The sequence below is a fragment of the Acanthochromis polyacanthus genome, chromosome 1 (assembly GCF_021347895.1).
Source record: "Acanthochromis polyacanthus isolate Apoly-LR-REF ecotype Palm Island chromosome 1, KAUST_Apoly_ChrSc, whole genome shotgun sequence".
Classification (NCBI taxonomy): domain Eukaryota; kingdom Metazoa; phylum Chordata; class Actinopteri; family Pomacentridae; genus Acanthochromis; species Acanthochromis polyacanthus.
The window spans coordinates 61,672,051-61,697,056 of record NC_067113.1 but is presented as its reverse complement, the minus strand read 5'-3'; the positions used below and the strand labels follow the sequence as shown (position 1 = coordinate 61,697,056).

The following is a 25,006-nucleotide window of genomic DNA, read 5'->3' as shown; positions in this document are numbered from 1 at the left end:
AAAATTAAATAAATAAACATTTGAAGTGCATCAGTCTGCGTGCAATGATTACATATAATGTAAAAGTTATACCTTTTGTTCGCAATTACGGAAATAAATCAAGTTTATGAAAATATTCTAATTTTCTGGCTTTTACCTGTATACACAGGTGGGTGGCTTTCAGTGTTGCCAACTTAGCGACTTTCTCGCTAAATCTAGGAACTTTTCAAAGCTCCTAGCGACTTTTTTTTGTCAAAAGCGACTAGCCACAAATCTAGCGACTTTTTATGCCGTTTTGGAGACTCTGATAGGAAAACTCGGCTCATTCTGCAGTTACTGTTTTCAACAAGCAGCAGGTGCTGCTGTGAGCTTCTCCCCCTCCCAGAGCACAGGCTGTCAGTCCAGTAACCCCGCAGCAGTCCCAGTGAGGGGAGGGGGAGACCCACATCACTCCGCAGCCAGACGACAGATGAATCACTACAGATCCCATCCAGACTTACGGAGCCATATAAACGAAAATGTTTCTTCACTGTCATGCTAAAATAAACCACAGCATTTAGCCTCTCGTAAAAAACATATTTTGGGTGTTTTATACTCACTTTTTGGTCTCTTCCACAACGTTATTCCTCTCTCCTACAATGTTGATTACAATTACATGCAAACTGGGAAATATGCAAATTAGGCGATGACGTCATTTAGCGACTTCTAGTGACTTTTAGGACAGCCAACAGCGACTTTCCTTACTGAGGAGTTGGCAACAGTGGTAGCTTTACCTCAGTCTCATGCTTTCTCCTGAGCTCTCCTTGTGGTGGTGACTGCAGCCGAGCGTGCTGGATCTGGCATGGCAGATCGAGACGCACATAATACCACTGGTACAGGTAATGGGCTTATCCCATCTATCTTTCTCTAATGTGCGCCGCACTTAGTGACAGCTTGTTTTGCTCTGTGTAGTCACGCTGGGAGACGGGTCGTTCCGTTCAGCGTGCCGTGGGTGCGTCTGTGTCAGCAGGGTAAGCTAACGTTGTCTGCTTTGTGCAATCTGATGTGTTAACTGGTCCCTGATTTTGTTGTGTGGTTCCTGCAGTATAACTGCTGCTGTTTTTGTGGGATCTCCTCCGCCTGCATTGCTGCTACGCTGCGCCACGGCTAATCGGGTACGTATCGCTCAATGAAGCACAGGTGATGTCATTTAATGATAATTATGCTTAATTGTTTACCTTTACTAGGCTGCAGCTAAGCGCATGGTTTGTTGGACGCCCCCGCTTCCCTGGACTGGCTGCTGTCTCGGCTTTCTTGGTGTCTACGCCTCTCTTTTTCGGCTCTCTTTGTTTTCCTACGGCCCTGTTAAGGCTCTTTTGGTGCCCTACGGCTGTGTTGGCGTGTATTTTCTCTAGGCTTATGGCCTCAGTGTGTTAGATTTATTGCATTGCACTTTTGACGTTAAAAGCTTTAGGCTACGAGGACTATTATGATGCCTCATATTGTACATGTGTTTTAAATACTGGTTGTGGAGTGAGTGAGTGTGTGTGTATTTTTTATTAGTGAGTATTAGTCTGGTCACCAGGTCTTTGCTAAAATTGGGAGTACTAATTATCTGTTTCTTTTGTGCAGGTTTGGTGAGCCTCGGCGGCAGTTTAATCCCTGGAAGTGGTTCACAGATCCCCTTTTCGTTGGTGTGTTGTCACAGGTGTGATTATTTGGACCCCTTTTTCTCTTCTGATTATTTCTTATTTGTTTCCTGCCGCCATGGTAAGCCAGCCTACTCTTTATTGTTTAAATTGAGTACTCCTGATTTTCTATTTTAAACTGGCATCTTGCTTCCTAAAATAAATTAACATTATAAGTAAATAAAGAAATTGTTATATTTTTGGAAACGCGTCTCTTGCCCAAGTGAATTCAAACCTGTGTGCCTTGAGTGTTTAAATGGTCCTTGGTTGATCATGCTGAATTGAATGTCCCGGGGGTGAAATTCCCCTGGGTGGCATTGTCGCAACATCTATCTGAATCCCAGCCATATATTCCCCATTCCTTTTCCCCTCCAAGAGCTCCTCGTCACGCCATATTCGCATAACAAGCTTGAAATACATAAGAAATAATTTATTTTTTATCCCCATGTCCTCCTCATACAGGTCTGTCAAGGACAACCACCATCCAGAAGCAATCAGAGGCAGCTGTTTTGAGTATGAACTGCCTTTTTTTTTTTTCTAAAAATAATAGAAATCCCATCAGCCTAGTGGGATATAACACTGGATATTTAAAAAATTGAAGAGATGACAGCATTTGTAAATCAAAAACAAGATTGGTTTGTTGCATGTTGGGAAAAATGGGTTGCTTATGTAAAAATTTAAAAAGCCCAATTTAATTTTGAGTCTAGAAACTTAATGTAGTGGTCACTCCCTAATGTTTATAAAGATGTTCATGTTTCCATTTATTTTATTTTATTTTCCTCTTTTTGATGGGAAATTGTTTTCTGAAAAATAAGTGTTATTGTGCACAAGCAGGCACATGTGAATTGTACCCATCAGTAAAAATTTGATAAAACTGAAAAATAAAGAATTGTATAAAAAAAAAATAGAAATCCCATTCATGAAAAGCAGTGTTGTAGTCTGATTGATTTAGTTTTCTTAAATCAACCAGGTGAGGCAATATGTACCTCATCTCAAGTGAGTGCCCGTCTGTTTGTGTATATTTCCATATGTGGCCCTTGGTGAAACAGCCCTGTGACAGACTGGCGACCTGTCCAGGGTGTCCCCTGCCTTCGTCCGAGGCAGCTGGGATAGGCTCCAGCGACCCCAGTGAGGATTAAGCGGTGTATAGAAAATGGATGGATGGATGGCCCTTGATGAAACACCCTTGGATGTGAAGCTGCTGGATTGCTTTGCAGCACATAAAAGGAGGAGGGCGCTATTGTTCTTGAGAAACACACAGATACATACAAGTCTGCACTGTCCAACAGTGGTGGTTCTAACATTACTGACAGAGCAAAGATCTTCCAGAGAAAACCAACATTATTACTGGGGCCTGATAAAAGGGGCTATGCCCTTTATAAAAATATACTTTAACAAATAACAGCAAATCTCCATCATATCAAGACTAAAGTTGATTTGATAATGATATTGAGATGTTTCAAATTTCTGCACTCGCAAGTCCGTTCTCGCCAAGTACGCAAGTACGGACTTACATACTTAGAATTGAGAAACGGCCACTGTATTTACTGTACTTAGCTAGTGGCATTGCTGTCAGTGTCCGCCATTTGGTTTTTCCAGAAAGGACTAATCAGGTCTGACTGGTCAGCTGGGCTTGACAAGGAAAGGTCATACCGTAACCCCACGTTTCTGGGTAAAGGAATGAAGATCTTGCAAAAGTAGCCTGACCGAAACTATTCATTCTTTGAGGGTGTGTCGAACTGGTCAGACTAAAACTACATGCTGTCTTTATACACATGACACAGTACCATATAAATAATACAAAATTCACAATTTTGTGCAGGTCGATAACAAGTATTAGCAAATTCATTGTTACTTATGCCTGTGAAACAGCAAGGGATACTACTCTCGTTTAATCCAAAGAGAAACAAAATTCAGTTGTTGCTGATTTTGGTTTGGATTTTTCTATAGATATTAATAAGTATATGAGTAAGTATTAATTCCACTTTCAGATATCTACAGTTTAATCTGATTAGTCATAAATGTAGTTCAACATATCCTGAATTTCCCTCATAAGAAGGGAATGTGTTTTACAAATTGACAGAAACAAAAGATTCTTTCTTGCTCACTGAACCATTTGAATTGAACACAGTCAGTATATTCTAATGCAGTTCATTTAGATTAATGTTAGAATTTTAGAGAAAAAAGTTTACTGCAGGCTATTTAACAGAAACATTTTCACTGAAACAAGTGATTCTCCTTATTTACATGGTTATATTATACTCACTGGTTGTTCTATATTATTACTATTTTCAACAATCCAGATTGATGTCAAAGACATCAGAATTACTCAGTACCTCACATAGATTGGTGCACTAAACAAGAAACAACACAACACAAGGTATGTTTCATATTTTATCTTCCTCAGAGTTGCCACTGTTTGCCTTGATGACAGCTTTAGACAGACATTGCTTTATTTTACAGATGTAGGAACATATTTGAAAGAAATACCAAGACATAAACAGGATGTCCAGTGTTGGCTTCTCTTATGCAGACTTGATCATCATTCTGGTGGCCTTGGCAGAGTAAGGTGCAGGAGGTCTCCAAGTGAGCCAGTGGAGGCCTGAAGCCCAGCCGATGTGTTGACCAGTGGGGTGGTAGTCGCCATTTAGGTTGGCAGAGCCACACTTGCTGTACCACCAACCACCACCACCTTCTGAAAAGGAACAGTCACTTTCTGCAATGTCACCAAAGATGCATGGGGAGCAGCCATCATTGTCACGGTCAGTGGTGCTGAAGCCGTAGCCATTCTGGTCAATACCTTTATAGGCTCCACGGATGGCGTCACCTTTGGACAGAGATGGGAACAATTAAAGAAAGTTTTCGAATTCAGAGTTTTGCTATCATTTTCATATTTACAACTGCCATGTGAAGCACAAATGAGAAAACTATCAGTCTCTTGCTGCTCTACACTTGAGGTTGGATTTGAAGCTGCTGGATTGCTTTGCAGTCCATAAAAGGAAGAGGGCGCTATTGTTCCTGAGAAAAACACAGATACATACAAGTCTGCACTGACTGACAGTGCTGGTTCTAACATTACTGACAGAGCAAAGATCTTCCAGAGAAAACCAACATTATTGCTGGGGCCTGACAAAAGCAGTCAGGCCTTTTAAAAAATGTATTTCAAAAAATAACAGCCAATCTCCATCATATCAAGACTTTAAAGTTGATTTGATAATGATATAGTGATGTTTCAAGTTTCTGAGCAGCTTTTGTGGGAACAATAATAAGTACAATTAACAGTGAAAAACAGACTGGTTTTAAAAGTATAGATGCAATGCATACATACAAAAATAACATTTGTATGTTTATTAGAAGCAAAGGAAAAAGTAATATTTAACAGAAGACTTCAGTACCTGCATTTCCGCTGTATGTCCCAACTTGCAGTTTAAAAGCTGCTTTCTCATTTCCCAGTCGGAAGTTCTTGTACTCTGCGAAAGCAGTCCCACCTTCATGGTCCCACAGATCCACCCTCATTGTCCACATTTTGGATTTGTTCTTGGTCAGAAAGAAAACCTTCTTCAGACCGAGCCAGTGGTCCTCTAAGGGAATCAACAGAGCACAAAGAAAAGGACTGAATTTTTTCTGACGTCTCTGCACAGTCTGCACTAATCAACAGAAATAAATCAATTCATTCTTCAGTCTATTAAACTACTTGATAAATATTTTAAGATTCAAAACACCTTTCCAAGCCTTTTTGGGGTAGTGCTCATCAAACTAATACAGTTTCTCTCTTTTATAGTTACAGACACAGCAGTTATCAGGATATTTACTCACGTTTCAGGGCTCCAAAACCATTTCTATAGTCTGTCCATTTTCTGACAAAAGAAACTGTCGGTCCACTGCGCCTCTGAAACACTGTCCAGCCTCCATCAGGAAGCATCTCACAGTACACCTGAGCAAGAATTCCAACAAACAAACGTTTAGAAAACCAGAGTTGTCTACACATTCTCTAAATGGTGAGACATGCTCTACAGGTGTTTGGAAAAACAACCTTGAATTAGACATTACATTTTTCTGAGTTAGAAAAACTAAATTTTAAACAGAACATGACAAAAAGTCTTTCATTCCTGTGACCATCCAGTGATGCAATGTGTTTATTTTTGGTGAATTTGTATAATTTGATTCTTTCTTCAATGAGAAACCTTTACAAAGCAATATCCCTTTCAGATCTGTGTTTTTTAAAAAAAAGTAAGACAGGGAAGGGTCCCTGTCATGCTTTGACTCATCAGAGTGTGGAGCCAGGATGCTGATAGCGGATCCTTTGGATCAAGCTTGTGCAGAGCACCTCACAGATGCATGATTGGTTTGGGAACTGAGGAGTTTTGAACCTGTGTCAACAACTAGTGCTCTTTGCTGTGTTCCTTGAGCTGCTCCACTGTATTTGCCATCTCATTATTCTGCTGGAGAGGCCACTGCCTTTGACATGAAGGGGTGTTGGTGATTTACAACAATATTCAAGTGCATGTTATGTGTCATCCACATGAACACTTGGATCCAAAGTTTCCCAGCAGAACATTGTATTGGAACAGGATGATCAGTGTTGTTTATGTCACCTTCCAGTGGTTTTAGTGTTGTGGCTGATTAAAGAAGGTGCACAGTGACGATGCAATGGATTGCTAAAGAATAAATAATAATTGGCTGAAAAATTTACATATTGGTGTCATCTTTTCATATTTCAAAAAGCAAACAAACATCAAAAAACCATAGCAGAAATGTAAATGATAAACAACAGTTTTGCTGTAATGTAATTTGCAGATATTTGATACCTTGAATTTGGACTTGATTCCAGCAGGCTGAATGATGTAAACCCCACTGCGCGCTTGTGGTTGGAGAGACTTAATCTGTGTGCAGTCTGTTCCTGAGGGTAGCATGATAAGAGGTAGAGATAAAACAAGCTCAGGATGACCAGTGCTGACTACAGCATCCTACATGTATACAAAGGATGGAAGTATCACCTCTCAATAACTACATAACTTCTAAGTTGACAAGTACAGTACTTCCACTTGTAAATAATCAAAACCAAATACATCAGCAACACTAAAATGACATTTAAGTGATATTGCACATCTGTTTTATATTGTAAGATATTAAAAATAAGCAATAATCTGTACCTTGAGGAACAACTCCTTTCCCCTGTTTCAACAAATACCATAGAAAATGTTAAAGCAAGTGATTATGTGTGGAAACCTCTCTTTAAAAACAGACACCAAGGAGCGCACAACATATGTAAAATGATCTTGTGAAATATGTGAAAGAAAGAAGTGAAGGGAGAAGAGGAGAGGTTTGTAGTAAGTAGTTTTTAAACTCACCGCTGCCTGTTCGGTGCAGCTGAAGAGAAGAATCAAAACAAACGCACAACAGCCAACCAGACTCTTCATTTTGACCTGAGTTTAACAATGAAAAGATCGTCTTCATAGAAAGTCACATATTTTAGAAACATCAATACTAAGGAGGAGGCACAAGATAGTGTGACTCCAGGTAATATTTAATGAAAACTAGAGTTTGCAATTCAACTTGAAAAAGGATACAGACCTACTAATGACAACAGTCATATTTTAGTCCTATTCTCTGTTATAAGAATAAAGGTTAAAATTATAGTTCGGTAATTTCTGTCTCCACACACATACCTGCATGTTGTATGAACCTTGTATCTCAGTCACAGTCCACAACACAAGCAGCAGCTTCCCCTTTTTACCGAACAACCACGCCTTGTTTATGGTGTTGGTAAATGCCGTCACTTCCGGTCAAGCCAGATTTAGCAGCAGACAGGTGTGAACAACAGATGCACACATCTGCAGTTATGTCACCCTGTATTCGTCAAGAAAATGTTCGTTTTTTTCTCTCTCTCTTTTCCTTTTCACAAAGTAACACATTATTCCAAGCTGTGACTTTTTCCATCTGGCTGCACCTCTCAGGGTAAACAACATTCCAAGGCTGAGTTGACCACAATTAAAAATCTTGTGTATGCCTAACACGGTGCCAATTATAAAATACTGAATTCACAGTAGTGTGCAGGCCAGCTACCAGTGTTGACATGTTCTTTTCAACACATGCCCGTGGCACAGACTGCAACTCGTTTAAAATCCACAGAGAAACAAGGTTCAGATTGTGCTTTGAATTTTTCTTCAAATATTGACTGTCCCCAGTGACTTTGGTGAGCACATATCTGCCACCCTTGTTGGTGATGAAGTTGCTTGTTTTGGCGATTCATTTAGTACAAATATTTGTAGTGCCCAGACGATGAATTATCATAAGCAGTGTTGGCTAAGCTCCTTGGAATGTGTAGTGAGCTAAGCCAGCACTCTACTTTAAAGAGAACTTCACTTTGCTGCTGAGAAATGTAGAAACCTAAGCTACACCAATATAGCAAAAGTAGTTTGAAAGAACAGACGCTACTTTCATTTACATTTAAATGTTCTTTTTAAAAAAAAAACAAAAAACATGTTACTAGCTGGTGTTTAAATGACACTATGGTCATACATTCACACCTATGGGTTCTATTTTTGATACAGCTATGACATTATATACATCTGAATTATCTTCAGATATGTTGCAGTTGAGCATATAATATTTATTTTTTTTTGTTTTACTTTGAATTGGGCAAATGTTAATGCTTTACTTTAGCAACATTTTGTGGTTTGCCCATGGGTTTGCCATGTTTTACTAGCTGCTTTCGCCTCCATCTCCAAGTGCATGTTTAAGATTTATTTTCTGGGTTTGTGTTAAAGAAAGAAGAATAAACCTTAGTAAAAATACTCAAACTTCACATTTTCAACCAACTCATAAAGCTACTGTTAGCTCCATGTTAGCTAGCTAGCTATAACTGATAAAACCAATCACAGCTGTCATTTGAGTTTCAGCCATTTGCCATCTGTTTTTGTATTCCTCTGTGAGGTCAGACATGTGGACTAAAAATATTCAGAAACCTTTGCCACCTTCATCACTGTATGTTACATGTTACAACTGTTCTTTGAAGACAATCCTACATTTTTTTTTTCCGTTTTAACACTTTGCTAGATCTCAAAACCTTTGAACCAACACGTGAATATAGTTTACATTAGCTAATCAAGGTCTTTCTCCTAGTCTCTTCTTTAAAGAACCCATATTATTCTCACTTACAGGTTTAAAAAATTTTGTACTCAAATATGTTTACATGCTTTACTACTTAAACAACACATCAGTTTTCTCAGTTCTGTACATTGCTGCAGCAGCTGTCTGAAATGCTCACTTTTACCTCTTTTTTGTTTATTACATCCTTCCAGAAAAGACCAATCAGGTCTGACTGGTCAGTTGGGCTGACAAGGAAAGATCATACCATAAACCCACATTTTTGAGTAAAGGAATGAAGATCTTGCAAAAGTAGTCCGACCGAAACTACTCATTCTTTGAGGGTGTGTCGAACTGGTGTGTGACACACTGTAAAATATATAAAACTCAGCATGTTCAGTAAAAGATTTATTAGGTACAGGTATTAATGGTACAGAGAAATGTAGCAACCTAAGCTACACCAATAGAGCAAAAGTAGTACACATTTTTTTTGAAAAACGTTTCACTATCTAGCAGTTAGCTGTTGAAAAGTTGCTAGCTGGTGTTATATGATGTTATGGCCATACAGAAGTGGTTCTTTTGATTGCTATGACAAATTGTTTATATTTAATAGTTAGACTGGATATGTAGCAGATACCTGAAGCTTGATTCTAGCTACAGTCAAAAAGAGCATTTCAGGTCCATGTTTTTGACAGGCAAATAGCATCACTTTTACCATTCATGCATAAAGGGCTCATTTTTGATATCTAAAGTTCAGATTCAGATTACGTCCATCTGAACTATCTTCAAATATTTTGCAGTTGAGCGTATAATATTATTTAGGTTTACTTCTAACTGGACAAATGCTTTACTTTAGCAACATTGTGTAGTTTGTCAAGTTTTACCAGCTGCTTTAGCCTCCATCTCCAAGTGCATGTTTAAGATTTTCTTTTTTACTAGGTTTGTGTTAAAGAAAAAAAACCTTGGTAAAAATACTAAAAACTTCGCATTTTTAACCAACTCATAAAGCTACTGTTAGCTTCATGTTAGCTAGCTAGCTATAACTGATAAAAACCAATCAAAGCGGTCATTTGAGTTTTCAACTATTTGCTAACTGTTTTTGTATTCCTCTGAGGTGTGGATTAAAAAAATTCAAAAACCTCTGCCACCTTTCTCACTATATGTTAGTCACATGAACTGTTCTTTGAAGACAATCCTTTATATTTCTTGTTTTAACACTTTGCTAGATCTCAAAACCTTTGAACTGTCACATGAATATAGTTTGCATTAGCTAATCAAGGTTTGTCTCCAAGTCGCTTCTTATCTGCTCTAAGCCCATATTATGCTCACTTAGAGGTTTAAAATGTGCAACTCAACGACACAAATATGTTTGCATGCTTTATTACTCAAACAACAGATCAGTTTTCTCAGTTCTGTACATTGCTGCAGCAGCTGTCTGAAATGCTCACTTCTACCTCTTTTCTGTTTATTACATCCCTCCAGAAAAGACCAATCAGGTCTGACTGGTCAGCTGGGCTTGACAAGGAAAGGTCATACTGTAACCCCACATTTCTGAGTAAAGGAATGAAGATCTTGCAAAAGTAGTCCGACTGAAACTACTCATTCTTTGAGGGTGTGTCGAACTGGTCAGACTAAAACTACATGCTGTCTTGTATACACATGACACAGTACCATATAAATAATAGAAAATTCACAATTTTGTGCAGGTCGATTACAAGTATTAGCAAATTCATTGTTACTTATGCCTGTGAAACAGCAAGGGATACTATCGTTTAAATCCAAAGAGAAACAAAATTCAGTTGTTGCTGATTTTGGTTTGTATTTTTCTATAGATATTAATAAGTATATAAGTAAGCATTATTTCTAGTTTCAGATATCTACAGTTTTTTTCTGGCTAGTCATAAATGTAGTTCAACATATCCTGAATTTCCCTCATAAGAAGATATCTACATTACTCTTTATATATCTTAAATTAAGTTTTAACTTGTCAAACTGGAGATTTAGAAATCTCAAACTGGAATTCTGCAAAGTTAAAATGTAAATACAATATTTTAAATTTGCGTTTTGAGAAGACAGAATCATGTTGCTGATATTTGTATTGCTATTTAATACACTATGGCATTCGACCCAATACCATCCGACTTCTTACACACCATTTCTCCAACACTTAACCCTGCAGTAACACACATCATCAATTCCTCACTTGCTATGGGTGTGTTCCCTGCTGCATTTAGCAAGCTTGAGTCACTCCAGTACTCAAAAAACCTACACTCGACCCAGCCCAGGTCGAAAACTTCAGACCAGTTTCGCTCCTACCCTTCTGTCTAAAATACTGGAGCAAACTGTTTTCAACCAAGTCAATGCTTTCCTCTGTAAAAACAACAAATGGTAGACAAATAAAAAATATAAACAATCTTTAAAAAGTTGAAATAAAGTGTCTTGACAACAGTTATTTGAGTTGGGCATATTTGAAAGAAAAAAAAGACTATTCCTGAACTGTACAGTAAGAAATCATATTAAAACCTGACAGAAAGAGACAACCTAATTGGCCTCTTAAATATCTTCTTGCAGATCCCGCCACCATTGGCATTAGATGGCATTAGCCACCATTAGCTAAGATGTTGCTGTGGAACATGTAGCACAAGACCTTTGTTTTTTTTCTGAGATAATGTGAAATGTCCACTAGTCTAGATGGAAGATCTTCTTTCTTGCTCACTGAAACATTTGAATTGAACTTAAAGTCAGCATATTCTGATGCAATGCATTTAGATTAAGGTTGGGATTTTGGAGATAAAGTTTACAGGCTGGGGAAGCAAAAATGTCCTATTGACAAATTTGAATGTCCTGCCCAAACGGTGAGGGTAATCAAAACAATAATTAAAATCAAAGTTCCTTACCTTTAACCAATCTTTTAGTATTTGTCAGACCTTGGTGCATTGTGAAGGTGAGCAAGCAACAGGCAAAACACAGTTAGGGTTTGTGATCTCCTGGTATGCGCCCAAATCCCTCAGAAGGAAATTGCCAAGATTGTTGGCATCAGTGAGAGGACCCATATCGCGCGCATCCAGCATGGCCAGAACAATCCAGTTTGGGCCACCAAGAGATCTCCAGATGGTCCTGGGAGTCTTGGGCTCAGATGGCTAATAGATGCCCCCTACTTCTTCAAGCCAGATCAGAAAATTGGGGGCTGAATGTGGTACTACAAAGTTCCTGAATATACCGTTTTGCCCCTGGCTGAAGGCCCCTACCCTGACAACACTATGTTGGTGGCAGCAAGATGGGCCTCCTGTATCACGACATCAATCAGTTCCAAAAAGTTCTGTGAGTAAACTTGGTGGCCCAAAAGGCATTTGGCCCCCTAGCTCACCTGATCATAAACCCCCTGGATTTTTCTGATGGGGCGCCATTGAGTTGAGGACTAATGCCACCCCTCATGCCAATATGGATTTACTTAAGGCTGCATTCTCCAGGGAATGGGAGGCCTACCCCAAGGAGGATATCAGGAGGGCCTGTGCCTCTTTCAGAGGCCGTATCGAGGCCTTCATCATGGCTGATGGAGAACATATTGAATAAACATGTTCTGAAAGCTTTCAATTTGTGTTCTTCAAGAAATCAGTTTGAAATTCCAAAGAATAAAAAAGTTACACCCATTTATAGTTGTTTTTACCTGACAGGACATTTTTGCTTCCCCACCCTGTACTGCAGGCTATTCAACAGAACAATTTTAATTGAAACAAGTAATTCTCCTTATTTACATGGTTGTAGTGTATTATACTCAAAGATTTTCCTTTACTATTATGTTTTCAACAATTTAGATTGATACCAAAGACATCAAAACTATGCAATGCCTCATAAAGAACCAAAAATGCCCTCAGAGAAGCATAGTACTCTGTCAAGGCTGTTTTTTCCCCCACATGGTATTGTCAGAAATTCTGCGTTTTTTTAATTTGTTTTTTTGTTTTTTAGAAATGCAGCATTTGTTTATTAATTATTATCATAAACATTGTGCTGGCGTAGTGGTTAGCACTTTCGCCTTGCAGCAAGAAGATCCTCGGTTCAAATCCCGGCCTGGGATCTTTCTGCATGGAGTTTGCATGTTCTCCCTGTGCATGTGTGGGTTTTCTCCGGGTACTCCGGCTTCCTCCCACAGTCCAAAAATTTGCTGAGGTTAACTGGTTACTCTAAATTGCCCGTAGGTGTGAATGTGAGTGTGATTGTTTGTCCGTATATGTAGCCCTGCGACAGACTGGCAACCTGTCCAGGGTGTCCCCTGCCTTCGCCCGAGTCAGCTGGGATACGCTCCAGCACCCCCTGCGACCCTAGTGAGGATGAAGCGGTGTATAGAGAATGGATAGATGGATAAACCTTGTGCTGTGCATATGTACATTATGTACAGATACAAAATCGCGTGACCTAAATATGTAGTGGGTGACAGGAATTGATAGGACTAAGAAACACTCCCACAGTTCATTTTTGATGGATAAGTCCCAGTAAGTTTGCAGCAGTGGATTACAGTAGGATCACAATCTGATCATCAGCAGGAAGCTGTTGTAGCATTCACTTGTCCACAGTTACAGTGACACCATGCTGCTATCTCGCAATGATACAAAAATCTTTACAAATCCATGGACCCAGACTATAAGCCGCATCACTGTCAAAATCTGATCACTTGATCCTTGTGGCATTTCTGACCTTCCGTGAAAATTTCATCCAAATCTGTTGGTCCGTTTTTGAGTAATTTTGCTAACTGACAGACAAACTGATGCCGATTGTCACATAACTCTGTGGAGTAATTATCCACTAAACAAGAAACAACACAACACAAGGTATGTTTCATATTTAAGCCTCCCCAGATGACAGCTTTGCACACTAATTGCAATATCTTAACCAGCTTCATGAGGTCATCACCTACAGTGGTTCAAATCAACATGTTTTTCTGGAGACTGTCAATTATATTGTGCCAAGGCAGTGTTACCACACAGCAAATAACCTTTTTCAACTTGTGTAGTAATCCATACTATGGTAAGAACAGCTCAACAGCCCATCATTACCTTAAGACATGAAGGCGAGTCTGTGCAGAGATTTTCAACAAAGCAGTGATCAAACTGGTTTTCATAACAGTGGACAAGAGTTCCCTTGCTGCAGAGGAGAAGTTTATTGGAGTTACTTAGAAAACACCAGTCTACAGCACCTCAAATGAGAGCCCTCATCACGCTTCTCAGAGTTCCGGCAGCAGACTCATCTCAGCATCAACTGTTGCAAAGAAACTGTAAGAATCAGGCCTTCATGATGGAACTGTGGAGACCAACAGGAATAAAAGAGCTGCTTGGGCAAAGAAATTCAAAGGATTGACATTAGGCCAGCGAGAATCTGGATTTGGAAGAGATGAATGTGAGATTTTGGTCGCAGCTGCTTTGTTTTCACCATCTTTCGTCAGGTACAAGGAGCCAAACACATATCCAGGCTTTGACCAAGAAGCAGAGTGATGGAGCGCTGCATCAGATAACCTGACCTCCACAAGCATCTGACCTAAACCCAGCTAAGTTGATTTGGGATAAGTTACAATGCAGAGTGAAGGAAAGGCAGCCAAAAAGCATTCAGCAGCTCCAGGTGATGATATCCTGATGGTGACTGAGAGGATGTGCACAGCTGTTTTCAAAGCAAAGGGATTTTACTGTGAAGAACGTAAATGGTTGTATTTATATAGCACTTTTATCCAAAGCGCTTTACATGATACATCACAGTCAACCATTCACACACTGATGGCAGGAGCTGCCATGCAAGGTGCTAACCACGACCCACCAGGAGCAATTAGGGGTTTAGGTGTCTTGCTCAGGGATACCTTGACATGAGCACGACGGGCCAGGGGATCGAACCGCAACCCTCCGGTTGCAAGACTGCCACTCTACCCACTGAGCTATGTCGCCCCAACGTAAAACCGGTAATATATACTCCTCTTTCTTTTCTCTTTTCTGTTTAAAACTCATTGCTCTCTACATAATACCATATGTGTTGGTTTGATGTAGAAAGCAGTCAAAATCCCTACATGAGTTTGTGTCTCCAAATGCTTAACTGGTACTATACACTATATATGTACAGCATATATTGTCTTCCAGGTTTGATTTTGAGGTTTTCATGCTCACTGCATTCCGAACCTGTCAGTTTTGAGTATTATTGCTGTGAACAGAAACAGACCATTTCCTCCATTGCTCAGATTTCACTATCCTGCAGACTGAGAGCTGACTCCTTGCATGCCCACCACTGTACAAATAGTCACCGAGCAGTCATCCTCCTCCATCCCAAACCCGGGGTATAGGGGCTCAGTGAAGTTACTGTAGAATGTGTGAAGGTGTCTCAGAGTCCCAGAGGACACACTATAGAAGGACAGGGTGCCACCCGGCCAGTCCAGATATACTCCGACCCTGTGGGAGCGAGACGGAGGTGCTGGTATTTCCACAGGCTGATGGTCGTGCTGAGCACTGTAGTGATCCTCAGAACAGTACAAACTCCAGGACTGGTCAGTGTATCCAAATCCACAAGGTGAGAGCTCGCCCTGCGACGGATTCCCCTCACTGCCACGGCAACATCCACCCAGCGTCCTCGCCACTCCACCTCCCAGTAGTGGCGTTGGTGAGGCCTTGGTGGCAGAGCACCTGGGAGACACTCTCGAACCTCTCAGGGTGATCTGGGTACTGCTGTCTCTCTCTGGTCCACGTCACCTGGGTTCCCCGTCGTACAGGAAGAGAGACTTGGCGGCTGTGTTGGTGTCCAGTGTCCAGTGTGCATGCATCTGTGCAGAACACAAATATGACTTTTTTTAAGAATTCTGTTTAAATAATTGTTGTTTACGTCCAACCACGATGAAGTCTAGGGTCTTATTAACTGAGTGAGGGACTACAGCTGATTTTCTGACTGTGTAAGCATATGTAGCAACCATGTTTCCAGAAGCCATTGTATAGTGACGTCAAAAGTGACTTTTTATTTAATCTTAATTTAACTATCAAGTCCCTGAGAATAGAAAGTCTTTATCCTGATGGGAAACCCAGCCAAGAAGCAAACTGCTGTGAAATTACAGAAGATTGTAAAAGTTAGCATGACAATAACCGACATGGAGCAAAATAAATCACATTAAATCAACATTATTAACAATTAATAATCTGTAATGTGTTCCAAATGTTATTTCAGGAGCAGGAAACAAATAGGAGTAGGATGTTCTTAAAGATGCAAGGAAAGATGGATCCATGCTTTTATTTTGTTAAAGCCAAACTCTGACCATCTGAATGTCGCAGCTGAAATCAAGACTCATCAGACCAGGCAATGTTTTTCCAATCTTTCATTGTCCAATTTTGGTGAATTGCAGCCTCAGTTTTCTGTTCTTAGCTGACAGAAGTGGCCTCCGGTGTCGTCTTCTGCTGCTGTAGACCATCTTCCTCAAGGTTGGACGTGTTGTGTATTCAGAGATGAGGTTCTGTATTCCTTGGTTCTAACAAGTGGTTATTTGACCTACTGTTGCCTTTGTATCGTCTCCGAACAGTCTAGACATTCTCCTCTCACCTCTCAGATCAACAGGGCATTTTGGTCCACACAACTGCCTGCTCACTGGAAGTCTGACCGTGATTTTCCATCTGGCAGAAACCTGGGTCAAGCTAAGGTGAGCGAGTCGAAAGCGGGATTGTAACGACAGCAATCACTGTTTATAAAACCAGCGAAGAAAGCTGAGACTGCAGTCGAAGCATCGTTCAAAGTGACCCCCATCCTAGCAAAGACTAAAAAAACTTTTACAGATAGGAGTTTTGTCAAGGATACAATGACTCTTGTTGTCGATTCTTTATTCAAGGATCACAGAAATGGCCCTGATGTACTGTCTGCTATATCAGAGGTGCAGTAAGGCGCAAATATGATGGCAAGGAGAGTTTTTGCGCTCTCAGAGGACGCAAAGAGGCAGTTGAACCAGGACATAGCACCTGAAAAAGGGTTGCCAATTCAGTGTAATGAATCAATGGACTGAAGCAACACTGCTCAGTTGGCAGTTTTCATGAGAGTGATGTTTGAAGACTTTTCTGTTAGACGGAATTGCTCACATTGCTACATTTGAAATAACAACAGTTTAAAGCTTCTGTTGGTGGCTGATAATTTGGTGTGGAGCCTCGGGTCTTAGTGGAGACCTTTGCTTTGTTTGTTGACTTTTCTGTTAAATTCACTACTGAGCAATAAATTCCTTTACCTGAACCAATAACAGTCAGGTTATTTGCTGCATCCAGCTGACCTGAGAGGTTGGATCATAACAAGTGAGAGTCTTGGTTGCAGATATAGTCATGTGCAGTGATAGTGGGAGGAGGAGTCTGGTGGTGGACCAGCCCATGGTGTGGGCAGGGCTCCCAGGGCTGGGAGGAGGTCTGGAGATTCAGGCTAATCACTCCTCATGAGTGACAGGTGGGAATCTGAAGCTCAGTCTTCAACCACATGTAATCAATCCACTTCACATGGCCATCCAGACACAAAAGCTGTACAAGGACCATTTCCCATGCACCTGGCCACCACAGGCCATAACATACCGTTTAAAAATGATATCAATAACAACTGATGGCTATCCAGCTTTGACAGGGAGTCACAATGGCTTCAATGCAAACTGCAAAGCAAGACTCAGATTTTCCAAATATTTTGAATTATCACCAACAGGCCATTTGTGCCAAAGTCATGAGGTTTGATCATGTCATTGACATCGGTCATAAAGAAAATACATTTTGTTCAAACAACATCGAGCTTTGAAGTCATTTTTGGAAGAACTGTCATCAGAATATGACAATCTTTTTCTGCATACAGAAATCAGATGGCTCAGCAGAGGAAATAATCCTGCACCGTTTTTTTAGCACTTCTGACTGAAATCAAAGCTTTCATGGAAGCAAGAGATGAGGATGCAACTCTGCTGTCTGACACTGAATGTGGCATTTCTCACAGATGTAACAGAGAAATTAAATGACCTGAACTGCGAATTTCAAAGCAAGGGGAAGACAATCAGTGATATGATTATTGCTGTCAAAGATTTCAAGGCAAAGCTGAGCCTGTTTCTTCAACAAGTGAAGGAAAGGTAATGCAGCACTTCCCTCTGTGCATAAAATGCTGGAAGAAAATGTGGCTGCTTCTGGGGCCATGGAAATCCAGAAATACAAAGACCTCTTGACCAGGCTGGGTCAGAAGTTTGAGGACAGATTCACAGACTTTGTGAACCTGGAGCCCTGCGTCACATATATTCAAACCCCTTCATCGATGTGAACATGTCTGACAATTCTGAACAGATGGATGAGGTGTTCACTCTCAGTAGTGTTGATTTGGAGAGGGAAATTCGTAATCTGCAAAATGAAATCCAGTTGAAGGCACACAAGTCTGCTGATGATTTCTGGAAGCTTGTGGGTGCAAAGAAGTTCCTCAACATCTGCACAGGGGCCATGAAATGTGCTACCCTCCCACATATCTTTGTGAATCTGCACCAGATTGGAAACATCAGATTACAAGACTGCATGTAGTGTCCAACTTCTCATTCAAGGTAGGGGTATAACAATGTGCATAAAGCAGCTCACGACTTGTTTTATTGTTTGAAAGTAGCTCTCATCCTAAAAAAGTTGGAGACCCCAGGTATAAAGAATCCACATAAAACTAGATTACAGTTATAGTCAGGTTTTATCAAATTCTGCCATCTGTTGGACAAATAACAAACAACAGACCATAAATCCTCCCAAAAACTGAACTCAGACGGCAAAAGATGAAACTGATGAGACTGAGGAATTTAAAGGACATTTAAAATGTGTACATTTATGTCACATTCCAGATTGCTGTTTGATTATGAAGGAAATTAAAATTCATAAATTGTAAATAAAAAAACAACAAAAAACATAACTTACGGTTCTTCAGCTTTGATTTCAGGTAACATTCTGCATTATGGTCCACACTGTAGATAGGCAGATACGTAATACATTAATCCTTAATCGGCACACTAAAAATAAAGAAAAATCATATTTGATATAGATACGTTCAACTTATGTGCATGCAAAGTTAACTGGATGCTTTGCAGAGCTTGTTACATCTTACTTATGTCAGTTTATGATGTTTCAGCACATCTTTCTGCTCTGCCAGATAACTGAATGGAATGAAACAGCCCAACAAGGGGAACTTGACCGAGAAACGAAACTTGAGACCATGAGAAATGTTGCATATTTGAGGAAACTACCCATTTTAGCAAGCCATGAGGTACAGCAACAATGTTTCTCTCTGTCTGTTTTGGGAATTTTCTTGAATCCTTTTTCTTTTCCGTTTTGCTCTATTCTGCTGTTGGTAATTGACGTACCAGGAGAAATCTAAACTCGGGAAGCAAAGACATTTACAAAGTTATTGTTTTACCAGAGTTTTTCCAGTTTACAGAGAGGGTCATCCTGATGAACAGAGATCAGCTTCGCTCCAAAGTCCTGCAGGTAGTTGTAGCTGAGGTCCAGCTGTCTTAGATGGAACGGATTGGAGGTCAGTGCAGAAGCCAAATGAGTGCAGCCTTCCTCTGTGATCCCACAGAATGACAGCCTGTATGCCAGTAAGATGTATAGGTGTCATCCAAAAACACATTACGCACTATTTTTACACATGTGGAGATGACAATAATATTGTCTACAACTCTTACTTGTCTTGTCTACCTTTCAACCTTGAACTTTTGAGTTGTTTTCATTCTCTCTTATGCATTTTATTCTGATGTTGTGTTGTTGTTATTAATATTCTTCAGAGTACCATTAGATAAACATACTGCATTACTTATAATATAAAGCTGGTTTACCCCAATGTATCCAGTGTACAGTCCAGACTTGCCAGTCCAACACACAGCTGCTTCACCTCTACATCCTGCAGGTCATTCCCACTCAGATCCAGCTCCTTTATGTTGGAGCTGCTGGAGCTGAGGACTGAGGCCAGATCAGCACAGCATTCCTGGAGATTGCACTCATTTAACCTGCAAGTGAGAATATATTTTATTCCAATGCAGGCTAAAACTGGTGGTGACACACAAAGTTTAAAATCATAGACTGATTGGGGCTGAGCATTACTCCACAGCTGTATCATTACACTGATCTAAGCCACTATAATCTTGTTGTCCACCGAACCTCAGTTTCCTAACCTTAACGTCTCCAGTTTACAGTGCTGACTCCTGAGTCCAGAGCACAGCGGCTTTATGCCCTGCAGGTTGTTTCCACTCAGGTCCAGCTCTTTGAGGGGGGCGGAGTCTGAACTGAGAGCTGAGCCAACGGGATCACAGCTTTTGTGCGTCAGGTCACAGTGGCTGAGGCTGAAAGAAAATTTCAAATGATGTTACAGCACGCTGCATTTGTAGTGACGATAGACACATGATCAGGTCAAACTAAAAGACAAACTTCACATATGGATTCATGGTAGTGGCAATAATGATGCTGTGATTATCTCTCCAAATATTTATTTCTGCTTCATTTAGGTTATGAAAATTGCATTAACTGTTTTCTATAATTACTTGGAGGCAGGTCAATAATTAATTTTAAGTTTCTGTCTATATGATTTGCATAAATCTACTAAAAAATCTCTTTCTAGTACTGTTTTGGTTACTGCTGACCATATACCTGTATCTGGGGACAGTTGCTAACTTTGACCCAGTAATTTGGCTCCTGGCAGCTCCATTGAATCAAGAAGTGCAACTGATGAGTAGCCTAGCTGCGCTAGACCCATGTTCTGAAGACACAAGGGTCTAGGACCGCTCGACAGGGAGGGAGGCGGGCTAAAAAGTTGTCTTTCAAATCACTCTGCAGCAGTTGGGTAGGTATACAACCAATCAGTGCAACGAATAGGCTGACGTAGTTCCTAGAGCGCGGCGGATTGTGGCTAAGTCCCATTAGCTTCCCAACCAGCGGAGCCAACTGGTATATTAAAGATTTGCCATATCCCGTCGGCATAAGTCCAAATACATCTTTCTTCTCAATGAAACACTTCAGTGCCGTCCTTTGTTTATCTTTCAAGTTGAATTTTAGCTTCAAATCTTTAAGGGCTGTGGCCAAAGCCGAGTCGAAAAATAACTGTTTATTGTGCGCTGGTTGTTTCTGTCAGAATCGTCGCGCCTCTGTCGTCACTTAGTTACGCCCACCTTCTGACACTATGCTTCATGGTGATTTGTCCGGCCAGTTTTAGGAGCATCCAGCCTCGAGCCTTATGGAGGGTAACTAGACCCACCCTGGCAGAGAATTAAATTCGTTGCCGTGGGTTGTCTAGCGCGGCTAGGCTAACTGATGAGCGCAGTCAGAGTGAAACAAAAAAGAGAAGATGTGGGCCATAAAACTAAAACAATGATCTTTGAAGTGCTAGGAGGAACTGAAAGTCCTACAGCAATTTTCTTTTGGTTAGTCATCATTTAAAAATACACCCATATATTAAATGAAAAAATACAAATGAGCACACCTCAAAAACTGCTTTAGTCAGTAATTTACACTTTGATATCACATCAGATCAACTAATTAAACAGAAAGATACAGAACTAGGGTTATTAAATTTTGTTGATTAGACAAAAACGTGATGCGATGGCAATATTGCTGGACGTATAAGATTGCTGTTGCTGGATGCCATGTTAACCGTAGCTGTTTTTTGAAGTGATAATGGGTCCAACCGTGTGTCTATTAGCTTTTTTAGACTCTTCTTCCCCTTGTAGTCAAGCAATTATTAATACAGCTTTAAACAAACACATTTTAATGCAAAAGAAATCACCAAAACTTAGTGTTGCAGTAAGTCAGTTGTGCAGAGGATGCACTGACCTGAGTGTTTCCAGTGTACAGTGCGGACTCCTCAGTCCAACAGCGAGCACAGACACACCAAAATCCTTCAGGCTGTTGTTACTCAGATCAAGAGTTTTTAGGTTAGATGACTCTGAGTTTAAAACTGAAGACAAATCAGCACAGTAGCTCTCTTTCAGCTTGCACCGGTTCAACCTGCAAAAGAGGATTCACCACAATAATTTATGTCTTCTTAGAATATTAACTGTTAACTTTAAGTCCAGTCTAAGCCAGTGTTGTTGTTTTTTCAGCAAGAAGCATGTCTGACCTCAAAGTTTCCAGTTTGCAGTGGTGGCTGCACAGTCCCACACACAGAGCCTTCACTCCTGCTGCATGGAAGTCATTAGCACTCAGGTCCAGGTTTCTGAGGCAAGAACATTCTGTGCTGACAGCACCAGCCAGTGCTTCACAGCAGCCTCCTTCCAGTTTACACTTATGTAATCTAAAATAAAGACAAAATAAAAAGCTATTTTTGTATTAGAAACTACAGGAGTGCAGTTCTACTTGCATAACAGCAACCAACAAGTCCACAGCGTAAAATAAAGTAGCATTCATGCGAGCAAAGATCAGTAAACCCAAAGCACAAGTCTTACAATCACAAGAAGTAACTGTTGTTTGCAGGGATATGTTGTGAAATATTTGGCTACTAAAACAATTTTAACAAGACCTTAAGCTCCTCAGTTTGCAGTGTGAGCTCCTTAATCCAACAGACAGCAGATTTACCCCCGAATCCTTTAGATTGTTGTCACTCAGGTCTAGAGCTGTTAAACGCGTGGAGCTCAAGCTCAGTGCAGAAGCCAAAACTTCACAGCAGTTCACAGTGAGGTTGCAGCGATCCAGCCTGGAAAAACAATGCATACCAAACACAGTTCTGTTTGTTATTTTTTTCATTCATTGTGGGGTGAGAAAGCACTCAGATCCAAAAACATCTGCATTATCTTACAGAGCTGTCAACTTACAGAGCACGTGTGGAGGAAGTTATGACAGTCAGCAGCTTCACTATCCCCTCTTCTGATCTCATGTACTTCTTCAGGTCAAACTCCTCCTCGGTTGCTTCTGAAGTCATCAGCTCAAAGGTGAGAGCAGACCACTGGACTGGAGACAACTTTTTAGCTGCAAGCCTCCCAGAGCTCATAAAGGTCTGGATCTCCTGCACTAGGGATTCCTCTTTGAGCTCACTCAGACAGTGGAACAAGTTGAGCTTAGCCTCTGGATCTTCATGGATCTTCTCCTTGATGAACTGTACGGTTTTTGCAATGTCTTCCTCTCCGTCTACTTTCAAAGGCAACACTCTACTAAGGAGCTCCTGGTTGAACTTCAGTGAGAGTCCTAGTAGGAAGCGAAGGAAGAGGTCCCAGTGGCCATCCGGACTCTCCAAGGCTTTTTCAATGGCAGTTTTATGCAGACTGAATACAGACTTGGGCAGCAATTTTGTTGACATTCTTTTCAGGTACCCAAGAAGAACATTTTCTTTTCGATGCACGTATGAGTAATGGACATGCACAGCTGCCAGAAACTCCTGGATGGTCAAATGCACAAAGCTAAAAACTTCTCGTCTTCTTTTTCCTTCCATAATGAAGACCTCAGTGCAAACTCCTGTGTAGATGGTGGCTTCTTCGATGCTCATGCTGCACTCTTTCAGGTCTGCCTCATAGAAGATCAGTTTTCCTTTCTCCAGTTGACGAAAAGCCAGCTCTGCCAGCTTTAAAACAACATTGTCGCTTTTCATCGGGTAGGGTCCTTCAACCATCCGGTCTGTCTGGCAGAGGAGGAGGTAAATGTACATCTCAGTTAGAGAGTTGGGCATACCTCCAGGCACATTGTCACGCAGCATCTTTTTCATGACAGTGGCAGCGATCCAGCAGAAAACTGGTATTTGACACATGATGTAGAGGCTCCGTGATGACTTCACATGGTTGATGATCTTGATGGCCAGTTTATCATCGCGCAAGTGTCTCTTAAAGTATTCCTCCCTCTGGTCATTAGCGAAGCCCTTCACCTCCGTCCACTGGTGGATGTGCTTCCGAGGGACTCGACTGGCTGCTGCAGGCCTGGAGGTGATCCAGATTAGTGCGTTTCCAAGCAGATCTCCTGTGATGAGGTTTGTGATCAGCACATCAAGTGAGGCCGGCTCTGTCTCATCTCTCAAGACCTTGTTCTGTTTGAAATTCAAGGGGAGAAGAGTCTCATCCAGGCCATCAAAGATAAAGAGGACTTTGCAGTCTGTTCCCAGCTTCTCAAGTGCTTTTACCACAGGGAAGAACTGGTGAAGAAGCTGCATCAGACTGCAGTCTCTCCCACCTATGTTGGGATTAAGCTCACGGAAAGGAAGTAGAAAAAGGAAGGTGATGTCCTGATTTTCCTCTCCTTCTGCCCAGCTTAGGGTAAACTTCTGTACACAAAAAGTTTTACCCACTCCAGGTATGCCCTGGGTAAGCACGGTTCTGATTCGCTTCTCTTGGTTGAGTTTGGGTTTAAAAATGTCGCTAGCTTCAATGGTGGTTTCTTCTGTTGTCGCATGGGTAGACCTCTGTTGTCTGACTTCATGTTCCTCAGTGAATCCTCCCCAGGTTCCTTCTATCACATGCAGCTTTGTGTAGATTTTGTTCAGGTACACGGTGTCCCCTTCCTCTGCATTCCCCTCGTAAATGTTTTGGTACTTTTCCCGCAAAGTGGATTTCAGTCTTTCTTGGATTTGATGATTATCAGTTTCTGTTGAAAGAGTTAATCAAAAGCTTTCACTTAAATATAATGTTTGCACATGGATATATGAGAATTAATCTGTTAATATGAGGTTCATTTTATCTTACCTTTGCCTTCTTGATTGCTGGGAACTGACAAGGAAACAGAGATAGCTGTGACTAAGCTATTTTGCCTTATGAACCAACTGAACAGTTAAGTTTCACATTTTTAAAAAAATTTGTCTTACCTTCAGCATACTTCTTCTGTAGTGTCTCAGCTCGCAGTTTGAGTTTCATCTTCAGCAGTACAGTCACAGTGATAGTAATAGCACCATTATAGCCATATGTATCCACTAAAAGATCCACAGTGCTTGTTCTGCTGACTCCATTGATCCGACCCCTTGGAATATGATCGAATCCTTCAAGAACATCACTGGTCAGGTACCACTGGAAAGTGTTGAGCTGTTCCGGAAGCAGCTCTTCCAAAGTGGCAAAGAGCACCTCTTTAACTGAAGCCATTTCATTTGATTAGTCTGGCTTGTTCTCGTGTGTGTCCATCCTCTGTCTGATACTAGGTTCAAATGCAGCAACACTTTCAGTTTCAAGCTAATGTATAACCTGGTGTATCTGTCGTCATCTTGTCTGTTCCCAATGAGCTGAGTTCTATGGTCGTGTTATCAGATGGACGCCAGTGCCACAGTATAGACTAAACAAACCTAGTTTACAGTAAATTCATTGCTCCTACCCCTCTTATCATCTCTCTGCAAGA

At 40.8% G+C, this 25,006-nt stretch overlaps 1 protein-coding gene, 1 long non-coding RNA gene and 1 pseudogene across 2 annotated transcripts; 1 reads left to right on the top strand and 2 right to left on the bottom strand.

Annotated features, from left to right (window-relative positions):
* Positions 1-464: 464 nt before the first annotated feature.
* Positions 465-2,572, top strand: LOC110956766 (uncharacterized). Its single transcript, XR_002596055.2, has 5 exons — positions 465-857; positions 931-989; positions 1,064-1,133; positions 1,591-1,728; positions 2,109-2,572. It is a non-coding gene; the product is annotated as an uncharacterized LOC110956766 (long non-coding RNA).
* An 856-nt stretch (positions 2,573-3,428) lies between these two features.
* LOC110956765 (angiopoietin-related protein 5-like) lies at positions 3,429-11,661 on the bottom strand. Its single transcript, XM_022202466.2, has 7 exons — positions 7,316-11,661; positions 6,998-7,072; positions 6,800-6,821; positions 6,455-6,546; positions 5,463-5,580; positions 5,042-5,227; positions 3,429-4,473 (listed from the first exon to the last, which is right to left on the bottom strand). The coding sequence occupies exons 1-7, from the start codon at positions 7,319-7,321 to the stop codon at positions 4,172-4,174; spliced, it is 801 nt and encodes a 266-aa protein (XP_022058158.1). The 5' UTR covers positions 7,322-11,661; the 3' UTR covers positions 3,429-4,171.
* Positions 11,662-12,128: 467 nt separating this feature from the next.
* LOC110956753 (NACHT, LRR and PYD domains-containing protein 12-like) lies at positions 12,129-24,756 on the bottom strand (annotated as a pseudogene).
* Between the last annotated feature and the right edge of the window lie 250 nt (positions 24,757-25,006).